We start from the raw sequence: 20,068 nt of genomic DNA on the forward strand, positions 1-20,068 counted from the left end.
TTAGGATTTCACTAGAGTTTTCTTCTGTTCCCTCAGTCATTATAAGTATATGCATTTAATTCAGCATTACATTTTTTTACTTAACAATCCAAGAGGTTGTCCCAGTGACCACTGCTCCCTTTTCTAAATCATTATAAACCATAAGTTTAATACTGCACTTTGGAATTTTACATGGAAACAGTTTCTGGAATGATTCATTTCTTCCCTTTGAAATATCTGGATAAAAAGATTCAATCTTATCTTGATACCACTCCTTCTCTTTCATCATTATTGTGTATTAACCTAATGAGATAATTTTCCACCCAAGAACTGGAGTCAGAAATTAAAAATTATTCTGAGGAGAGAGAGGTAGGAATTTACCAAAGGCCTGGAGTGGTGGGAGGCGCTGCCACATAGAGGTCACGGCTGACAAACATAACTTTTCTTCCCTGTCACAGTTGTTAAGGGACATGGTTTTGGTGAAAATGCTGTGATGTTTACCTTGGGTGCCTTTTACACGCCCACACCCTAGTTTAAAAGCCGAGAGAAGAAACCGATCAACACCTTAGACCCTCTCGCCCTTTCTACCCTCACCCTCCCGCTTTGTCCTTCTGAGTGAAGCCACTCAAATATCAAGAGAGAAGCTTTTAAACAGCTGGGAAGTTAGCTGGAGAAAGATTTCAGTTCTGAGACAGAACTCTGGGGAGTCCTCAATAGAGGTGAGGGGAAGTCCAGGGGCTTCTCTTGGCCTCAGACCTTATTAACAGGAAGTTTGTACCTTTCCACCACCCTCTTCAATTTCACCCACCACCCACCCCCTGCCTCTGGAACCACCAATCTGTTCTTTGTATCTATGAATTCGGTTTTGCTGAGGTTTTTCGTTTGTTTGTTTTCAATAAAATGTTTTAATCTTTAGACTTCGGTACCACAACCACAATGTGGAACCTCACCGCACACGGTACTTGGAACCCAGGGCTCCCTGGACATTGAGTTTCTCCTACCGACCTTCCTAAGACCTTCAGTATGTTAACACCACCATAGAGGTTCTCACCACATTTGTTCATTTACTCATTGGGGAGCTTTCTGCGTGTATAGGTCTGGGTCCACACCGTGGGCAGTGTAGTGAGGACAAAGTGGGATGAGAGCCAGGACAGGAAAGAGCTGGAGACCAGCCGCCCTCCCCTCTTGTGCAGGAAAGGCAGAAAAGGAGCCTGAACGGCCCCAGAACAATCACAAATGCGCCTGCGCAAACCGATGAGCCTCTCCTGTAGACCCTGCACGTGGGGCCCCCACCAGCAGGGGGCAGCACCTGGGAGCGTCCTAGTGATGCGGGACTTCCGTCCACATGGACCTTCTGAGTCTGAATCCGCAGGTTAACAGTGTCCCCAGGTGACCTTCGGAGAAGGCAATGGCAAGCCACTCCAGTACTCTTGCCTTGAAAATCCCTGGACGGAGGAACCTGGTAGGCTGCAGTCCATGGGGTCACTAAGAGTCAGAGACGCCTGAGCGACTTCACTTTCACTTTTCACTTTCACACATTGGAGAAGGAACTGGCAACCCACTCCAGGGTTCTTGCCTGGAGAATGCCAGGGTCTGGGGAGCCTGGTGGGCTGCCATCTATGGGGTCGCACAGAGTCGGACATGACTGAAGCGATTTAGCAGCAGCAGGTGACCTGTAGGCACGATCAAATATGGAAAGTGCTGATCCCAGCTACAGATAGACCTATGGACAGACGGAAGAGAAGAATATGTAATTACTTAGGAGGGCTTCTTGGAGGAAGCCTCTAGCAATGAAAGAAGTGAAACTTATGAAGAAATGAGATCTTTGGCCTCCAAGAGTGGTTCTCACTTGGCTGCAGGGTGGAATCACCTGTGGGGTCTTAAAAAATGTTGAGTCCTGCCTCCCCTTTCCCAAGATTCTGATTTAACTGAGATAAGCAACCATGCTTATAATTATCTACCTCAATAGGTGGAAGCTAAGATATAAAATCTGTTTAAGTCTTTTTTTTTTTTTTTTTGTCTAGTCTGCAAAATTTAATTTTAAAAATGTTTTTCATGTAGCATCTTCCAAAATTAAATATGATTAGCTTTGGGATCAAGCAGTGTTTTGGAATACCCGAAGCTTCTACCTATCGGGGTAGATAATTCTGAGTTGGTTTATGAGCATGGTTGCTGAATGAAAGAGTGATTTTAGTTAGAACTGTCCAGTGTAAGCTTTCTGTAAAACATTCTATGTGTATCAAAGTCTTCATCTTGGTTCTTCCAGAGCTTGAACTCCTCCCTCTATGCTTGTGTCATTTTAACTACATGTGAAGGAAGAACAGTTTAGGCCATTGGATGAGGACCTTCTCAAATACACCTTTTACAGTCTCCAACCTACCTTTGTTGTTGTTGCTGTTGTTGTTCAGTTGCTCAGTTGTGTCCAACTCTGTGATACCATGGACTGAAGAACTACAAGCTTCCCTGTTCTTCACCATTTCCTGGAGTTTTCTCAAAGTCATGTTCACTGAGTCGGTGATGCCATCCAACCATCTCCTCATCTGTCATCCCATTCTCCTCCTGCCTTCAATCTTTCCCAGCATCAGAGTCTTTTCTAATAAGTCAGCTCTTCGTGTCAGGTGGCCAACCTTCCTTTATCCATGCCTATCCTGCTTTCCTCTTCTGGTGTTTAAGAACCACCAAGGTCAATGATTCCACCCTGGGTCTTTGGGTGGAAAGACACCCAAAGTCCATCCATCATCCCAACCAAACCAACAGTTCAAGGGCAGGAATTATATTCATTTTCCAGATGAAGAAGCTAAGATTCAGAGGTTGAGACACAAAGGCAAGTAACTAAGGGGACTGTAGCCCATTTTGTGAAGGACGATACCAGTGTATTGTTCTGGCATCTTGCTGGTTATTGCTTTCCTTTCACTCTCAAGTGTCCCACTCTGGACAGTACATTCTTTGGGCACTCACATTTCTAGCATGTGGCACAGAAAGAACTGGCATGCAGATCAGTGTGACTGACTCCAAAAGTGGGGTTTTGTGTTATCCTAGGCTACCTCTTAACATTTCAGAATTATAATGTTTAGAAAGAAGGTTTCTTCTTTGTCATCATTCATTCAGAAAACATTTACTGAGCACCTCTTATGTGACAGACACCGTGCTGGAGGATGTAACTAAAAAGTGAATAGGATCCAGTTTCAAGTCTTAAGAAGCTCATGATTTACTAAGAAAACAGACCACCTATGAGAGGGTATTAGAGAAATATGAGTTAGCTAGGATGAGGACTGATCTTTCCAGAGAAATAACAACTGGTTTGATCCTAGAGAATGAAGTATCTCCCCTACATGGGGCTCCTGCTCTTTTTCACACCACAGGGCACTGAGAATCACCAAGTCATCATTTTGAATTGCACATCAGTCAACCGAGTTTTGCCCACAGTACATCCTCATCACCTACCTCTGGACCTGTGACACAGGCCGTGAAGACCTGGAGATGTGCTGTTCTGACCTCCCTTCAAGGACTCTCCCCCTAGTTGCTGGAAGTGCTTCCAGTGGGTAATCTTCAGCCTCCAGAGCTTCTGGGGCGGGTGGGGGGGGTGGGTTGAGGGAGCAGCCTGTGTGCAATGACCCATCCAGGTGGAGGCATAAAGTCCTGGCCAGTGGACATGTCAGGACAGCCCTGAAGGGCCATCTTCACTCCAGAGCCCTCAAGGGTCAGCTAAGGTCATCTGGCCCATGATCCAGCTTGGTTTTTTCCCTCTGCTCTATCCAGTTTCTTCACTCTTAATTCCATGAGTGCTAATTCCAACAACACCCCTAATAAACATCCCAACACTAAACTCTATCTTAGTCTATATCCCAAAGAACCAATCTGTAACATACATCAAAAATATTCCAGAATTTGAGAAGGATTTTTATTTGAAAATTTCTGGTTATACACATAACATTTTAAAATCCCACAAATAGAAAACAAAAATGGTGGAAACAAGGACTTTGTGTGTCAATATTTTAAACCTTTCATTTAAAATCCTCACTCTAATGTTCTCTGACCAAAATGAAGTTAAGTTATATATTAATATCAAAAGAAAACTATTACATCGAATCATAAGAAACTGCTATTTTTATGAGCGAATAAAGGGTGACTGTTAGCAATTTACATGGCTAATATAAGAGAAAAATAGCTATCAGTATTTGGAATTTAGAGAACATTACACTGATGAATAACTCACGAGTGAAATATATAATAATGAATCAAATTAATAATTGGAAAATACATAACACTATGATTATTGATCAGTGCTCAGTACCAAAACTTGTAGGCTACAGCTAAAGTGGGCCTTTAGGTGGAATAAAAAAGTAGGTTTTATGTACTTACATAGGGGAAAAAAGTTTAAAAATTAATATGCTTCCAATTGAAGAATCTAGAGAAAAAACTCAAATGAAGACAAGTTGAAGGAATGGAAGAATATGATGAGCTAGAAAACATAAAATAAGAAAGAATCAATCAAGCACAGAATTTGATTCTTTGAAAATTAATAGGAAAAAATCAAGCAAGATTATTCAAGAAAAAAAACAAGGCTCAAAGAAAATTGAAAAGCAAAATAGAACCCAATTATAGCTACTTAGATATTAAACATATAAGATTTTATGAATAATTTTAAGCCAATCAATCTGAAAACTCACATGAAATAGATTAATTCATAAAGAATGAAACTTACCAAAAATGACTGTAGAAATAATAATGGTCTAATACTGATTGGTTTAAAATAATCACTAAAAATAAACTGGATGGTGAGGGTTTCATGACACTGTGAATGTGGCTAATGCAGTGAATTGTATGTTAAAATTATTATCATAGAAAATTTTATGTTATAAACTTAAAAAGTGTAAAATATAGAATACAATACAATTCTCCATCTAGAAGACAGTGATCACCTAGAAGGGCTCCTATTGTGAGAAAGCATATTTTCTCTTCCTTCTGTTTTAGAACATATAATCAAATATTATCTTTACATATTTTAAATCAAGTGTCTTTTAAATTTGGGCAGAGGATACCTCTCTTTCCTATCTCACATAAACTAAAGTATATATTTTTGTTTTTTCTTTTGTATATCTCTATTTCAATCTATTTTAATTAGAGACATTTATGTGCAGTAATGGATCCTAGCACTGTTAAATAAAGTGGTAAAACAAATGATGACATCACATGGTCTTCAAGTAAATAGAACCCCTGATAAAATTGTAAAGTAATATGTAATTTTAGGAACAGTAAAAGACATCTGTGACAACTTTCTTTATACCTCATAAAATGAGTTTTGGTTCTGGAGTCTCTCAAGGCACTAAACCTGGTAGACAGCTTTCACTGGGGGACTTCACCTCTGATTTGGATAAGAAAAAATAGTATAATATATAAATAAAAATAATAAATCATTTTGTTAGAGCTTGAAACCATTGGGTAAAATTGGAGAAAAGAAGTCCAAATAAACTAACATCTATGTGTAAATATTTGGGACTAGTGTAAAAAAAGTATAATATAGTTTTTGCAGTACAAAAACTATTGGAAAAACACCTTTGGAATAGACTTGACATCATGGTAGAATCACAGTGCTGACTCAACAATCATTAAGGCTGAGGGCTGTCCATTGGAAGCATTCATAACCACACGGCCACTGTGAGTAACATCTGGTTATTTCTTTTTGGTGTGTGCCTGAAGGGGAAAAAGAACAAATTAAAAAAAAAAAAATGTTTAATGCATTTTAAAGTCCTCCTTTCTAAGGCAACACATTTGGAATACATGTGGAAGATGTCCACATCTTCGTATTAAACAATCATATAGCTACTGGTTATTTTAAAAACCAGGGATGTGATTATTCTATGGAGGAAGTAGTCCCATTAGAATCCTCAGTGGGGCTGGGCTTAATGCCAAATAACCTGTAGATTCACTAGAGTTCTGATCATTCTAATTCAGAGATATGCTTTGTTACTATAGTAAATTAAAAAGCAAAATCATTTTACTGACTCAAAACCTGGAGATAAATTAAAAACAGAGTAACAAAGACGCTAGGAAATCAAGTGTCTGCACGAGGGTTTCTCATTTTCACACATAAAATGAGCTCAATAAATCTGGATGTTAGTATCCAGTTGTAATCCCTGTATTTTATAAATTCTGATTTACAAACATTGAAATGCTGGAGATATATATATATATATATATATATATATATATATGAAATATGCTGCTGCTGCTGAGTCACTTCAGTCGTGTCCACTCTGCGCAACCCCATAGATGGCAGCCCACCAGGCTCCCCCATCCCTGGGATTCTCCAAACAAGAACACTGGAGTGGGTTGCCATTTCCTTTTCCAGTGCATGAAAGTGAAAAGTGGAAATGAAGTTGCTCAGTTGTGTCCAACTCAGAGACCCCATGGACTGCAGCCTACCAGGCTCCTCCGTCCATGGGATTTTCAGGCAAGAGTACTGCAGTTGGGTTGCCATTTCCTTCTCTGATATATGAAATATGTTGATATATATATATGAAATATCCTGGCATTTAATTTGTGTGGCAAAAGCTATTAGAGGGCCTATAGAAATGTGATCTGTGAATAATTGGTCCCAAGAATGAAAGAAGAATCTAAAGCTTTAACAATGACTCAACCAAACAACTTCTCTAAAATGTAAGATGATACCCAAAATAGGACAGTTCTTTGCCAGCTTGATTTTTTGAATTCTACCAATTTCTAGCTGAACTGGAAGAGACAGGCTTTCTGATGAATGTATAATCAGACACAAAGGAAATGAAAAGCTGTCAAGTTTCACTGTTTAGCAACCATCACTTTTGAGTAGCTGAATCTTATCTCAGTTTCCTGACAGATGCACATAGCAAAATGAAATAATGTCAAGACTTGTGAGTTCTTATCTCTAAAAGTGTCTGGGTGAAAAAAAGACTTCAAAAGTAATTTTTCCCCAAAGAAGAATGTGAAAGCTTTTGTCTTTAAAGCAGAAAATGTACTATCTATGTGAGACTCATTCTTGTCATATGATTCCAGATCTATTTTACAAAAGATGACTCCCAGTTCATTTGTGGATGTTGTTAACAAAGTTATCATGAGAGATAATGGACTTCATACATAAATACAAAAGTTCTGAGACCCCTACCTTCATATTAAGTGTACTTTCTTTTCCTCTTCTTGCTTGCATACTTGCTACCCTCAAAACAGCACTGTATATGAAATTATATATTAAAAGACCACTATATATAGACCACTTAAGTGTTCTATATATTAAAAGACCACTTAAGGAGAAAAATAAAATTCTCCAAAAGTACTTGGATTCCACTGGGTGAAATCTGAGACTATTTTGATTCAAAATGCAAGGATTTAAAAGTCAGGCTTTTGGGGGCTAATTGCATATCATCTCTCTCCTCCATTTTTTTTAAGCTAGCCATGCTTGTATGGTTATATATTTATGTACTCTCTTTGTGAAACTAAAAACAGCCAAAAGAACACAAGAAAAAAAAAAAAAAACCACTTGGAAATATAATTCATTTTCTCCCAGTTGACAGTCCTCCCAAAATTAGCTGACTCCTTTCCCTATAGCCCTTCTCAACATAATTTTTTATTTTAAAAAAATGTTATTAGCAGCAACTTTTAACCCAAATGATCTTCACTTCATGGTCTAAAATACTTGAAACTAAATAATGAAAACAAGATTCCTGTGTATAAAATCCTTGATTTGACCTTCCTCTCTCCCATCTGTTGTCCTGGTGTAGACCACACTCTGGCTGACAGCAGGAGTGAGAGAAGGCATCTTTTTCAAGAGCAGGTTATGAAGGGAGTTGAGGTGACTGAACACTTGTTAGCAGAGACCTCATAGTCTCTGCTGAGCCTGGGATGGAGAAGCCCAGTCTCACCTCTCTCTCCTGGGACCACTGCTAACCCTGGAAAGATCACTTAAGCTCACTCTGCACCAGCTGTCTCATTGGTGACACAAGACAGTGACCTACCTCATAGGAACTAAGAGATGGCTACAAACTGCAGGTTGAAAACAGGCTGAGCTAAGTGTTGGGTGTGATTACAATGCTGCTCAGAGATGTGGCCCCTTAGTCCACAGAAAGTAGCAATATCACATGATTCATGGAATGAAAGCAAAACATCTGGGAAACCCTTTTGTTAATCATTTGATCTTATCTTTACAGAAGCCCAGAGTAGAAGTTAAGACACAATTAATTCACTTAATATGATAAAAGATTACTAACACTTTCTAACCTGGGACTTTAAGAAGTCATTTAGGTTCTCCTACCTCAGTTTCTCCATCTAAAGGATAATACTGCCAGCTCAGCATGGTTGTGAAGATTAAAAAAGATGATGTCAAAAAAGTTCAAATTCAAGGCAAGCAGAACAAAGGACCCAATATTGGGTTTCTTGAGTCACTTGCAGTTCTTCTCTTGGGTTTAGCTCATTATAGTTCCTCTACTACAGGTTGAAATTTAGTATTTATACTCCAGCTTGTAAACAAAGCTACTATCATGGAATTAGATATCACTAAAAGCAGTAGAGCAATAAAAGCTTTCCTGCATGGATAAAGGAATCAATATATTGAATATACTGAATCAATGGTTCAATATATAGAGAATTATGGCTCAAGACTCTGCCCATTCATTCTTACTGAGCTACATGACCCTAGTTCAATCCCAATAACCCTCAAACTCCTCTCCTTTTAATTAATTGGCTAAATAATTATTTCATTGAAGTATATAGCTGATTTACAGTGTTTTAGTTTCTAGTGTACAGCAAAGTGATTCAGTTATACACACACATTCTTTTTCAGATTCTTTTCCATTGTAGGTTATTACAACATATTGAATATAGTTCCTGATGCTATACAGTAGGTCGTAGTCTATTTTATATGTGAAAGTATGTATCCGATAATCTTAAGCTTCTAATTTATCCCTCCCTCTCCTTTCCCTTTTATTAACCTTAAGTTTGTTTTCTATTTCTGTGAGTTTTATAAATAAGTTCATGTGTTTTATTTTAATTAATTCCACATATAAGTACTATATGATTTTTGTCTTTCTCTGCTTCACACAGTATGATAATCTCTAGGTCCATCCATGTTACTGCAAATGACATTATTTCATTCTCTTTCATGGCTGAATAATATTCCATTGTATGTGTATATACAGTATATGCATGTAGACACAAGTATGTATCACAAACCTAGATGAATGAATAAAGAAGATGTATATATATGTATATACACATACTGTATCTTCTTTACCCATTCATCTGCCAGCAGGCATTTAGGTTGCTTTCACATCTTGGCTGTTCTTAGTACTGCTGCTATGAACACAAGGATGCATGTATCTTTTTGAATTATAGTCTTGTCTGGGGAAATTCCCAGGAATGGGATTGCTGGATAATATGGCAACTCTATTTTTAGTTTTTTTGAGGAATTTCTGCAATCTGGAATTTCCAGACTGTTCTGCAGTCTGAAATTTCCATACTGTTCTGCAATTCCATACTGTGACTGCACCAATTTGTAATCACATCAACAATATAAGGAGGTACCTTTTTTTCCATACCCTCTTCATCATTTATTATTTGTAGACTTCTAAATGATGTCCATTCCCACCAATGTGAGGTGATACCTCATTATAGTTTTGAACTGGATTTACTTAATCATTAATGATGTTGAGCATCTTTTCATGTGGCTGTTGGCCATCTGTACGTCTTCTTTGAGGAAATATCTGTTTAGTTCTTATGCCCATTTTTCTATTGAGTTGTATGTTTATGTATGAGTTTTTTTGTTTATGAGTTGTAAGAACTTTTCATATATTTTGGAAATTAAGCTGTTGTCAGTCTCATAGTTTACAACTATTTTCTCCCACTCCATAGATTGTCTTTTCACTCTGTTTATGGTTTCCTTTGCTCTACAAAAGCTTTTAAGTTGCTTAGGTCCCACTTTTTTACTTTTGCTTCCATTACTCTAGGTTAAATTTCTCATCTTTAAAGCAAGTCTAACTTTGTGCACAGTCTTCCCAGATAGCGTTAATGATAAAGAATCTGCCTGCCAATGCAGGAGCCTCAGGAGATGTGCGTTCAATCCTTGAGTCTGGAAAATTCCACTGTAGAAGGAAATGGCAATCCACTCCAGTAGTCTTACCTGGAAAATCCCATAGACAGAGGAGCCTGGTGGATTATAGTCCATGGCATCACAAAGAGTTAGACACAACTGAAGCAACTTAATATGCATGCAACTTTGTGTACATATTGGCAGGTATATTATCAAAGTTAAAGAGTACTAGAGAGTTAAGATTTCTGCTTTTTGATTAATTGAATAGTGAATTTTCCCTCCACTTATCCTCTTAGAAATGACCCTAAACAGCAAGGGTATTGATAGATAAAAATAAGGGTAATCCTTGAAGAAATCAGGAGTCATTTGAAACTTCAAAAGACAAAAGGATCTCAACAGGCTGCCTTAGACAACAGGATACAATCAGCTGTGGCAAGACAAACAGAGGCTACCTAAGGGAAACAGATCTCAGCTATCATGAGTGAGCAGTTCTCCAACTAACTGGTGAATTCTAAGGTATTTCAATGAGGTATCATAAAAAACCACTATGTTTGTGTGAAGCATATACACTGTCAAGGACCTTGGAGAAGAGAAATTCTGAAATGCAAGCATGATTGTAACCACCCATCTCTGCAGGCTAGGGAATATTCATTCTCAATTTCTCCCTAGCTTGCTTATCCGCTCTGTCGCTCTCTCTCTTTTGGTTATAAGAAGCTTCTGTACTAAATAGAGAGAATCCCCTCTAGCTTGAAGTGATGCCCTGCAAATATTAATATATGACCTAGAAAAAAATCACTTAACCCAAAGGAAAGCAGAAGGAATAACAATAATAATAAAGTAGTATAGGATCTATAAAATACACAAATACTGTGCTCCCTGGACCAGCTCTCTGACCTTCAGTGAACCCTTGACCCAATCACCTCATCCATGATGTGGGATCAAAAATAAAAGACTATCATGAGAATAAAGTGAAATCATACATGCAAGAACTATGTAAAATAAATTATAAAGAACTACACAAATAGTCAGACATGACTGACTGACTGAACAACAACAACAACACACAAATGTAGTTTGTGTATATTTCCTGGAGAAGGAAATGGCAATCCACTCCAGTATTCTTGACTGGAGAACCCCATGAACAGTATGAAAAGGCAAAAAGTATGACACCAGAAGATGAGCCCCTCAGGTTGGAAGCTGTCCAATAAAGCTACTGGGGAAGAGGGGAAGACAATTGCTAATAGCTCCAGAACGAATGAAGTGCTGGGCCAAAGTGGAAACGATTCTCAGTAGTAGATGCATCTGCTGGGGAAAGTGAAGTTTGATGCTATAAAGAACAATATTGCATAGGTACCTGGCATGTTAGGCCCATAAATAAAGGTAAATTCAAAGTGGTCAAACAGGAGATAGCAAGAGTGAATATCAACATTTTAGAAGTCAGTGAACTAAACTGGAAAGGAACGGGTGAATCTAACTCAGATGACCATTATATCTACAACTGTGGACAAGAATCCCTTAAAAGAAATGTAGTAGCCCTCGTGGTCAACAAAAGAGTCCAAAATGTAGTACTTGGGTGCAATCTCAAAAATAACAATGATCTTGGTTCATTTCCAAAGCAAACCATTCAACATGTAATCCAAGTCTATGACCCAACCACTGATGCCAAAGAAGCTGAAGCTGACTGGTTCTATGAAGACCTACAAGACCTAGAACTAATATTAAGAAAAAAAAAAAAAAAAAAGATATCCTTTTCATCATAGGGGATTGGAATGCAAAGATAGGAAGTCAAGAGATACCTAAAGTAATAGTCAAGTTTGGCCTTGGACTACAAAATGAAGCAGGACAAAGGCTAACAAAGTTTTGCCAAGAGAACATTGGTTATAGCAAACACCCTTTTCCAATAGCCCAGCAGATGACTGTGCACATGGACATCACCAGCTGGTCAAAATTGAAATCAGATGATTATGTTTTTTGCAGCCAAAGATGGAGAAACTCTACACGGTCAGCAAAACAAGAACTGGAGCTGACTGTGACTCAGGTCATCAGCTGCTTATTGCAAAATTCAAACTTAAATAGAAGGAAATAGAGAAAATCACTAGGCAATTCAGCTATGACCTAAATCAAATCTCTTATAATTATACAGTGGAGGTGATGAATAGATTCAAAGGATAAGATCTGGTAGACAGAACATCTGAAGAACTATGAACGGAGGTCTGTAACAGTGTATGGGAGGCAGTGACCAAAACCATCCCAAAGAAAAAGAAATGCAAGAAGGCAAAGTGGTTGTCTGAGGAGGCTTCACAGATAGCCAAGGAAAGAAGAGAAGCAAAAGGCAAAGGAGAAAGGGAAAGATATACACAACTGAATGCAGAATTTCCAAAGGATAACAAGGAGAGAAAAGAACGTCTTCTTAAATGAACAATGCAAAGAAAGGGAGGAAAAGAATAGAATGTGAAAGACTAGAGATCTCTTTGAAGAAAATTGGAGCTATCAAGGAAACATTTCATGCAAGGATGGGCATGCTAAAGGACAGAAAACTCAAGGACCTAACAGAAGCAGAAGAGATTAAGAAGTGGCAAGAATACACAGAAGAACTATATAAGAAAGGTCTTAACAATCCAGATAATCACAATGATGTGGTCACTCACCTAGAACTGGATATCCTGGAGTGTGAAGTCGGTGGGTTTTAGGAAGCATTACTATGACCAAAACCAGTGAAGGTGATGGAATTCCAGCTGAGCTATTTAAAATCTTAAAAGATACTGCTGCTAAAGTACTGCACTCAATAGGGCAAATTTGGAAAATAGCAGCTGCCACAGGACTGAGAAAGGTCAATTTTCATTCTAATCTCAAAGAAGAGCAATGCCAAAGAATGTTCAAATTACTGCACAGTTGCGATCATTTCCCATGCTAGCAAGGTTATGTTCAAAATCCTTTAAGCTAGGCTTCTGCAGTACATGAACCAAGACCTTACAGACATACAAGATGGGTTTAGAAAAGGCAGAGGAACCAGAGATCAAATTGCCAACATTTGTTGGATCATGGAGAAAGCAAGGGAGTTCCAGTAAAAAATCTACTTCTGCTTCACTGACTACGCTAAAGCCTTTGGCTGTGTGGATCACAACAAACTGTAGAAAATTCTTTGAAATGGAAGTACCAGTTCACTTTACCTGCCTCCTGAGAAACCTGTACACAGGTCCAGAAGAAACAGTTAGAACCAGACATGGAAAAATGGACTGGTTCAAAACTGGGAAAGGAGTACATCAAGGCTGTATATTGTCACTCTGTTTATTTAACTTAATGCAGGGTGCTGCTGCTGCTGCTAAGTCGCTTCAGTCGTGTCCAACTCTGTGCGACCCCATAGACTGCAGCCACCAGGCTCCCCCTTCCCTGGGATTCTCCAGGCAAGAACACTGGAGTGAGTTGCCATTTCCTTCTCCAATGCAGGAAAGTGAAAAGTGAAAGTGAAGTCGCTCAGTCGTGTCCAACTCCCAGCGACCCCATGGACTGCAGCCTACCAGGCTCCTCTGTCCATGGGATTTTCCAGGCAAGAGTACTGGAATGGGGTGCCATTGCCATCTCCATAATGCAGAGTAGATCATGTGAAATGCCAGGTTGGGTGAGTCACAAGTTGGAATCACGAATTCTGGGAGAAATAACAAAAACCTCAGATAGGCAGATGATACCATTCTAATGGCAGTAAGTGGAGAGAAGCTAAAAGAGCCTCTTGATGAGGGTGAAAAAGGAGAGTGAAAAGCTGGCTTGCCACTCAACATTAAAAACAATAAGATAATCACATCTTGTCCCATCACTTCATTGCAAATAGACAGGGTAACAGTGGAGGCAGTGACAGACTTTCTTGGATTTCAAATTCACTGTGGACAATGACTACAGTCAAGAAATTAAATGACGCTTGCTCCTTGGAAGGAAAGCTATGAAATATGAGAGTTGGAGGGGAGAAAGGTGGAATATTGTTCATTGGATCTAGAAAAATCTACTGGAAAAAAGTGTAGGTCACCTCTGTTTTCTAATTTGTGAAGAAAAATCCTACATGATACTAATATCATGTTCTCCATAAGTCTTTGTTGTTTAGTATTATGTCCAGTTAGAGAGTTGGTCTGTTTGCTCTACCAAAACCTCTATTTAGCACTCTAGAGATCTCCTTTCCTGTGATGATACTGTCTGCTTGCTCAGTCTTTGCTTTATTACTTTCTGTGTGTGAAATGCCTCTACAATTGCATTTCTACTCTTTCATATTGTATGCAGTGACTTGTTCCTCAAATGTGCTGCTCTGATTTTAAATTTGTGTCCCACCAGTAAAGTTCAGATTCAACTCCCAAAACAACAAAAAGAATTAGTTCCAGTTACCCCCTTATGCTTCCTGTATCTTCTGGAAGATGGAAGTTGTCACCAGAATAAGTCATGAATTCATAATACCTTAATTCTATAGTCTGGATGGTGTTTAAAGGTATACAAAGCATTTTCTCAGAGATGAGGTGTGTGAGAGCACTAAGCACTGTATATGATGTGAGAAAGGTGCTCAAAGAGTAACATTCAGGTCACGTAGAATCTTTCTAGCAAAGGTGAGGTGATAGTAACTCATTGTACAAATGTGTTAACTGAGGTCTCATTGTACAAATGTGATAACTGAGGTGACAGCCTAAAAAAATAAAAATAAATAGAAAATAGCCTAAGTTCCCTCTGTTTCTTATTCTTTCTCCTTAGAAGAATATCTGTACTTTCCACTGTTCAGAGGGTAGGAAATTGTCCATGATCACAGAGTTGTTGGAAGAGTTGACAAATCTGGCTTGTTCAAGCCTAGACTGGGGACAACAAAGACTGTGTTCTGAGCTTTTCAGAAGTACTTACATTTTATGCAAATATAGGGAAACTGCACGTGGAGCCCTATATTTTTTATGCCTGAAATTCACAGAGCACTTTCATCCACTATAGTGTCTCCCATTTAGAGCTTCCCTCCTAAGATAGGACAAGCATTTGTGAGTCCCTGTAAACCTAGTCACAAAACAGCCAGAAATCCCACAAACCCTTTTGTTCTTTTGACCTTAGGCATTTCACATCAGAGGGATATATCCCCAACTATGTGTCAAAATCCTCAATTTAAAAATATGTTTTCATTACATACAATCAAACATTGAATAGTGAGATATAGATTATTGAATTCTAAATGGGTCCAGATAACATAAGATATTGGCTTCAACACCCGTATTTAATAGATGAGGAAGTCCCTTAAGAGGAAGGTGGCCCTATATACATAACCATATACATTGCCACTCATCATTAAAACACTAAGATCATGGCATCCTGTCCCATCACTTCATTGAAAATAGAAAGAGTAAAAGTGGAAGCAGTGACAGACTTTATTTTCTTAGGCTCCAAAATCACTGTGGACAATGACTACACCCAGGAAATTAAAAGATGCTTGGTCCTTGGAAGGAAAGATATGACAAACCTAGACAGCATATGGAAAAGCAGAGACATCACTTTGCCCACAAAAGTCACATATATAGTGGCTCTATACACATAATTAATGTTATGCTAGTTTGTAGCAGACACAGAATTAGAAATCTGTTCTTTCAGTAAGTGTTTCAAATCAAGTGTAATATTCGTGTAGAAAGAGGCATAGGTCATAGAATTAGAAAGCTTGTTGATTCCTGGCCTAACAATCTTGCAACTAATTTAACAATATTTATTGGTAAGCTACATTTGTGTGTTGTTGTTGTTCAGTTGCTAGGTTATGTCTGATTCTTTGTGACCACATGGACTATAGCATGCCAGACTCCTCTGTCCTCCACTATCTCCTGGAGTTTGCTCAACCCATTGTGTCGGTGATGCTATCTAACCATCATGTAATCTGCCTTTCTTCTCTTTTTGCATTCAATCTTTCCCAGCATAATCTGCCTCTCTTCTCCTTTTGCATTCAATCTTTCCCAGCATCAGTCTTTTCCAAAGAGTTGGATCTTCACATCAGGTGGTCAAATTATTGGAGCTTCAGCTTCAACATCAGTCTTTCCAATGAATATTCAGGATTGACCTCCTTTAGGATTGACTGGTTTAATCTCTTTGCAGGCCAACGAGCTCTCTAAAGTCTTCTCCAGCACCACAATTCAAAAACATTAATTCTTTAGGGCTCAGCCTTCTTTATAGACTAACTCTCACATCCATACATGACAATTGGAAAAGCTATCACTTCGACTATATGGACTTTTGTGGGCAAAATGATGTCTCTGCTTTTCCATATGCTGTCTAGACTTGTCAACTAGCTGTTCCTTGACGGCACTTACATCCAAAATGTACTGAGAGCCAAAACAATCTTGAGAAAGAAGAATGGAGCTGGAGGGATCAACCTTCCTGACTTCAGTCTATAAAGCTAAAGTCATCAGACAGCAGAGTACTGGCACAAAAACAGACATGCAGACAAATGGAAGAGTATGGAAAGCCCAGAGATAAACCCAGGCACCTGTGGGCACTTTATCTTTAACAAAGGAGGCAAGAACATACAATGGAGAAAAGACAGTTTCTTGAATAAGTGGTTCTGGGAAAACTGGACATCTATGTATAAAAGAATGAAATTAGAACAATCCCTAACACCATACATTAAAAAGAAACTCAAATCAGATTAAAGACCTAAATGTAGGACCAGAAACTATAAAAACTCTTAGAGAAAAACATAGGCAGAACACTCTTTGACAAGATCCTCTATGACCTGCCACTTCAAGTAATGGAAATAAAAGCAAAAGTAAACAAATGGCACCTACTTAAAAGCTTTTGCACGGTGAAGGAAACTATAAGTAAGGTGAAAAGACAATCCTCAGAATAGGAGAAAATAATAACAAATGAAACAACTAACAAAGGATTATCCTCCAAAATATACAAGCAGCTCATTCAGCTCAATAACAAAAAAATAAACTACCCAATCAAAAATTGCACAGAAAACCTAAACAGACACTTCTCCAAAGAAGATATATAAATGGCTAATAAAGATATGAAGAGATGCTTAACATCTCTCATTATTAGAGAAATGTAAATTAAAAGTACAATCAGGTATCACATCACACTGTCCAGAATGGCCAGCATCAAAAAATCTACAAACAAACGCTGAGTAGGGTGTGAACCAAAGGGAACTCTCTTGTACTCTTGGTGGGAATATAACCTGATGTGGCCACTATGGAGAACAGTATGGAGATTCCTCAAAAACTAGGAATAAACTACCATATGACCCAACAATCCCACAACTGGTTATACACCCTGAGGTATGGTTTCATCATTGAAAAAGACACATGTACCCGAATGTGCACTGCAGCACTATTTACAATAGCTAGGACATGAAAGCAACCTAGATGTCCATCAACAGATGAATGAATACAGGGGTTGTTGTACATACACACAATATTCAGTTCAGTTCAGTCACTCAGTCATGTCCGGCTCTTTGCAACCCCATGAACCGCAGCACACCAGGCCTCCCTGTCCATCACCAACTCCAGGAGTTTACCCAAACTCATGTCCATCGAGTTGGTGATGCCATCCAGCCATCTCTTCCTCTGTCGTCCCCTTCACCTCCTGCCCTCAATCCCTCCCAGCATCAGGGTCTTTTCCAAGGAGTCAACTCTTTGCATGAGGTGGCCAAAGTATTGGAGTTTCAACTTAAACATCAGTCCTTCCAATGAACACCCAGGACTGATCTTTAGGATGGCCTAGTTGTATCTCCTTGCAGTCCAAGGGACTCTCAAGAGTCTTCTCCAACATCACAGTTCAAAAGCATCAATTCTTCAGCACTCAGCTTTCTTCACAGTCCAACTCTCACATCCATACATGACTACTGGAAAAACCATAGACTTGACTAGATGGAACTTTGTTGACAAAGTAACGTCTCTGCTTTTAATATGCTGTCTAGATTGGTCATAACTTTCCTTTCAAGGAGTAAGTGTCTTTTAATTTCATGGCTGCAATCACCATCTTCAGTGATTTTGGAGCCCCCAAAAATAAGTCTGACACTGTTTCCACTGTTTCCCCATCTATTTGCCCTGAAGTGATGGGACCAGATGCCATGATCTTCGTTTTCTGAATGTTGAGCTTTAAGCCAACATTATCACTCTCCTCTTTCACTTTCATCAAGAGGCTTTTTAGTTCCTCTTCACTTTCTGCCATAAGGGTGGTGTCATTTGTATATCTGAGGTTATTGATATTTCTCCCGGCAATCTTGATTCCAGTTTGTGCTTCTTCCAGCCCAGTGTTTCTCGTGATGTACTCTCATGATGTGTGAGTAATACACAATATCACTCAGCCATAAAAAGGAATGCATTTGACTCAGTTCTAATGAGGTGGATGAACCAAGAACATATTAAACAGAGTGAAGTAAGTCAGAAAGAGAAAAACAAATATATATTAGTGCATATATATGGACTCTAGAAAGGTGGTATTGATAAACCTATCTGCAGAGCAGCAATGGAGATGCAGACATAGCCAGTGGAAATTTGCAGTATCGTGCAGGGAGCTCAGATCCGCTGCTCTGTGACAACTTAGCAGGATGGAATGTGGTGGGAGGGAGACTCAAGAGAGAGGGCACATATGCATACCATGCCTGATTCATGTTGATATACAGCAGTAATCAACACAATATTGTAAAGCAATTATCATCCAATTAAAAATAAATTTAAATTTGAAAAAATGTACTGAGCACCTGTCAGAATGAAATGTAAAGTATCTGCAGAGTGTTCTATGCTCTGTTAGAATCTAAAGCCAGAGTTCAACCACCTGGACTCTGCAATACAAAAGCTCTCATGCACACATGACTGCACACATTCTGACCCCACACCCAGCACTGCTGCAGATTCTCAGCAGACCTGCATTCAGCCTGCAAAGTATTATTAAGACTCAGTCATGACGCTTAGTCTCCAGAGGCTTCTGATTGAAAAGGGCACAGAGTGCTTGTTACCAGATGCCTGTTGGAGATCAGGTGAAGAGTGTGAACCCTGGAGACAAACTTCAATTACAACTCCCTGCAGCAGCCTCACCTGTTTGGCTCTTTCAGTGAGGGCAGTGGCCTCAGCCTCACCCAGTTGTTGCACCATCTTGTAAAATAGGCTCTTACTGTTTTGCAGCAAATCATGTGGTGGACTGTATTCTTTCCTTGTCCCTGAATCCAAAACCTGTTAATCAGCAGAAAGAAACCCATTAGCAGCATGCAATGTATCCCAGTAACATAATGTAACTCAGACAATATTTTAGAAAGGGACAGGAGGAGAAAAATGGAGAGAATCTATTTAGGTGGTAGGCCTTGTCGTGTGTAAATGGTTTGATTAACTTGTTTTACCAGGCAAAATCCTAATGAAACTGTGCAACCTCCGATTCAGACTTGAACCCACAGTATTTTAATTAGAATCACTCACCTGGTGTCTGGACGTACTGAAGTTCAGTACGTCTTTATGTCTCAGCTCAGAAAGAATTCAGTGAGAGACAAAGTGATAGTGAAGAAGTGGATTTATTTAGAGAGATAAATATTCTATTGTATCTCTGTTGTATACTTGATAAGAATGTGTTCCAGTAAAACAGTTATTAGTCAAAAACTTCACTCTCAGTACTTATATGGTATGGAAGCCTTAATATGTTCTAGAATATTGGTCCACAGATTTCTTCTTCACCTTACTGTAGCAAGAATCACAAAATCTTAGGAAAACTACCTTCTTACAGTGTTTTCATGACAGATTCTTCTATTTCAGCTAAATTTAATTGAGTCCTCATTTTCAAAGAATTCACTGATTTAGCTATTACTATGTTTTGTTTCCCTGGAGAAGGAAATGACAACCCACTCCAGTATTCTTGCCTGGAAAATCCCATGGACAGAGGAGCCTGGCAGGCCACAGTCCTTGGGGTCACAAAGAGTTGGACATGACTGAGCTACTGAACACACACATACAGATTCTATAGACAGACTGCAGGCCATCTCAAAAGGCAAGAGTGGCTATAGCAGAAACACACTCAAGGGACAGAGTGTGGATCATCTCAGAAGGAAAG

The 20,068-nt window shown here is 38.9% G+C and overlaps 1 protein-coding gene across 1 annotated transcript in view; it reads right to left on the bottom strand.

The window, feature by feature from the left end:
• Nucleotides 1-5,471: 5,471 nt before the first annotated feature.
• The window catches only part of LOC113902492 (multidrug resistance-associated protein 4-like), a 276,118-nt gene continuing 261,521 nt past the window's right edge, over nucleotides 5,472-20,068 (bottom strand). Inside the window, 2 exon segments of the mRNA XM_027557827.1 lie at nucleotides 5,472-5,673; nucleotides 19,069-19,203. Of these exon segments, the coding sequence (XP_027413628.1) occupies nucleotides 5,566-5,673; nucleotides 19,069-19,203 (243 nt within the window). The 3' untranslated portion in view covers nucleotides 5,472-5,565.

Source organism: Bos indicus x Bos taurus, chromosome 12 (assembly GCF_003369695.1).
Source record: "Bos indicus x Bos taurus breed Angus x Brahman F1 hybrid chromosome 12, Bos_hybrid_MaternalHap_v2.0, whole genome shotgun sequence".
Lineage (NCBI taxonomy): Eukaryota > Metazoa > Chordata > Mammalia > Artiodactyla > Bovidae > Bos > Bos indicus x Bos taurus.